The following is a 2060-nucleotide window of genomic DNA, read 5'->3' on the forward strand; positions in this document are numbered from 1 at the left end:
TTGTAAATTACTACATCTTAATTCCTTGAGTATCCGGTTTAATTCTTTATGTTATTCATCATATATTTATGAAATCCAATTCCATAAATATATACTTTAATAACTCCTTATTAAAGTGGTTAGGCCTAACACTCTGAATAACTAAACCCATTAAACTTATCTCAATGGAATATTTTATATCTCCGTTAAGAAACTATGAATTCCATCTTGAGAATATATGTTCCATCAACACTAAATATGGCTGCTCAACATACTGAAGTTTTGACCTACACTTCATAATCAGGTCCATTATCCTCTGAGGATTAAGAGTTCATGTAAATAGAAGTCGTGAGATTTATTATTCATTTGATAGTCGTTAGGAGAATAATAAATTTCACAGCGGTCCAGTTCAATATGTCTTAACTCTTAAAACATTATCAACACATCAACTAGAAGTCTCCACTTCCATGATCAAGATAAATCATCTTAATTGATATGTTATAGCCTTCGCAGATGAAATGCCCAATTTCATCACCGACTACGAACTATAATTCTGATTTTACAAAGAACTTGTGATTTATATCTTCTGTGACTTTTCACATAAATCACATACTATGCATCTCATGGACTATATGATAATGTCTCATATTCATGTTACCATTATTTTAGATCATAATAAAACAAATTTATCAATCACAACATTAAGTCATATATCATGTCATATATAATGTCATACATAATATCATACATAATATCTTACATAGTATCATACAATAGGATTTAAGGACACTAATCCTAACATGACCCAGGACTGGGAGCCAGTGGTGCTTCACAAGAACAGGACCAAGGTTCAAGATCGCGACAAGAAGGCGGTGAACCAAGCATTGCAGACTGGGGCTGCGATGCAAACCACGAAGAAGGCGGAAGCTGGTTCGAACAAGAAGGCAGCTCCGGTTGTGAACGTGAAGAAGCTTGACGAGGCGGCTGAGCTGGCAGCGCTGGAGCGGGTCTCGACAGAGGTGAAGCAGTTGATACAGAAGGCGACACTGGAGAAGAAGATGAGCCAGGTTGAGCTAGCCAAGCAGATCAACGAGCAGCCTCAGGTGGTACAGGAGTATGATTAATTGGTCTATGATTAATTGGCTACATATTACTCTATTTGGTTGCCCAGGAAGTTGGAGCAATAAAATTCAAAAATTTCAAGTTATTAGTTGAATTTTTATTTTTTCATTTTCATTGTCTTTCAATGGTTTTCAGCGAAAATGACATGGTTAAGTGTGCAAAAAAAGGGGGGTTGTTTAGCTTCAGTGTCAGTGAAATAGTGAGATTCAATTTTTTTTTTTTTTCATTCATCTTAAATTTTCTCAGGAAACAAACAAAGATTATTTATATAATCAGTTTGTAATTTTGTTAATTTAGAAAGGGTAAATTGGGGAATTCATTTGGTCAATAATTTATCTACTCTACTCTCCCTCCAAATCTCTCCAATTTAGGGGAATTAAAAATGAGGGGTTAGAGGTACTTGAAACCCCTCCAAACCCCTCTCCCTCCTTCCTTAAAAAACTTCCAAACAAGGAAATTGAATTACTCTCCCTCCCTTTACTCTACTCCCTCTCCTGTTTTAAACTTCCAAACAGGCCATAAGGCAATGTTGCAGAACACCTGCGACGTCTTTGGAGTCAGGGAAAAGTTGTTGGAGCTGCCAAAGTCGTCATCTACATGATTCCTTATGCCTTCGATTGAGTGGGTTTGGTTCGGGTGGATTCGGGTTGGATGAATTTCTTAGGTCTAGCGTCTAGGTCGTTGTTGGAAATCTTTATTTGGGAGAAGGAAAATTAAACCATGAACAATTCCATTGTAAACATTTAGTAATGTCAATTGAATTATAAGGAACTTGACATCAAATTTTAGAAGTGACATTCTAGTTTCTTAGTAATATTTCCTTCAAATAATGTAAGCATGTCTTGATTTTGCAATTTATTTTGTGGTCGGATTTATTTTTATGCAAGTTTTACATTTATTAGTTTAGTCATTTTTGTATTGTATCATAATTATTGAATGCTATTAATCGTGTTGTTTAT

At 35.2% G+C, this 2060-nt stretch overlaps 1 protein-coding gene across 1 annotated transcript; it reads left to right on the top strand.

The window, feature by feature from the left end:
* The first annotated feature begins 779 nt into the window (after positions 1–779).
* Positions 780–1103, top strand: LOC142620398 (multiprotein-bridging factor 1c-like). Its single transcript, XM_075793771.1, has one exon. The coding sequence runs from the start codon at positions 780–782 to the stop codon at positions 1101–1103; it is 324 nt and encodes a 107-aa protein (XP_075649886.1).
* Positions 1104–2060: the final 957 nt, after the last annotated feature.

The sequence above is a fragment of the Castanea sativa genome, chromosome 12 (assembly GCF_040712315.1).
Source record: "Castanea sativa cultivar Marrone di Chiusa Pesio chromosome 12, ASM4071231v1".
Lineage (NCBI taxonomy): Eukaryota > Viridiplantae > Streptophyta > Magnoliopsida > Fagales > Fagaceae > Castanea > Castanea sativa.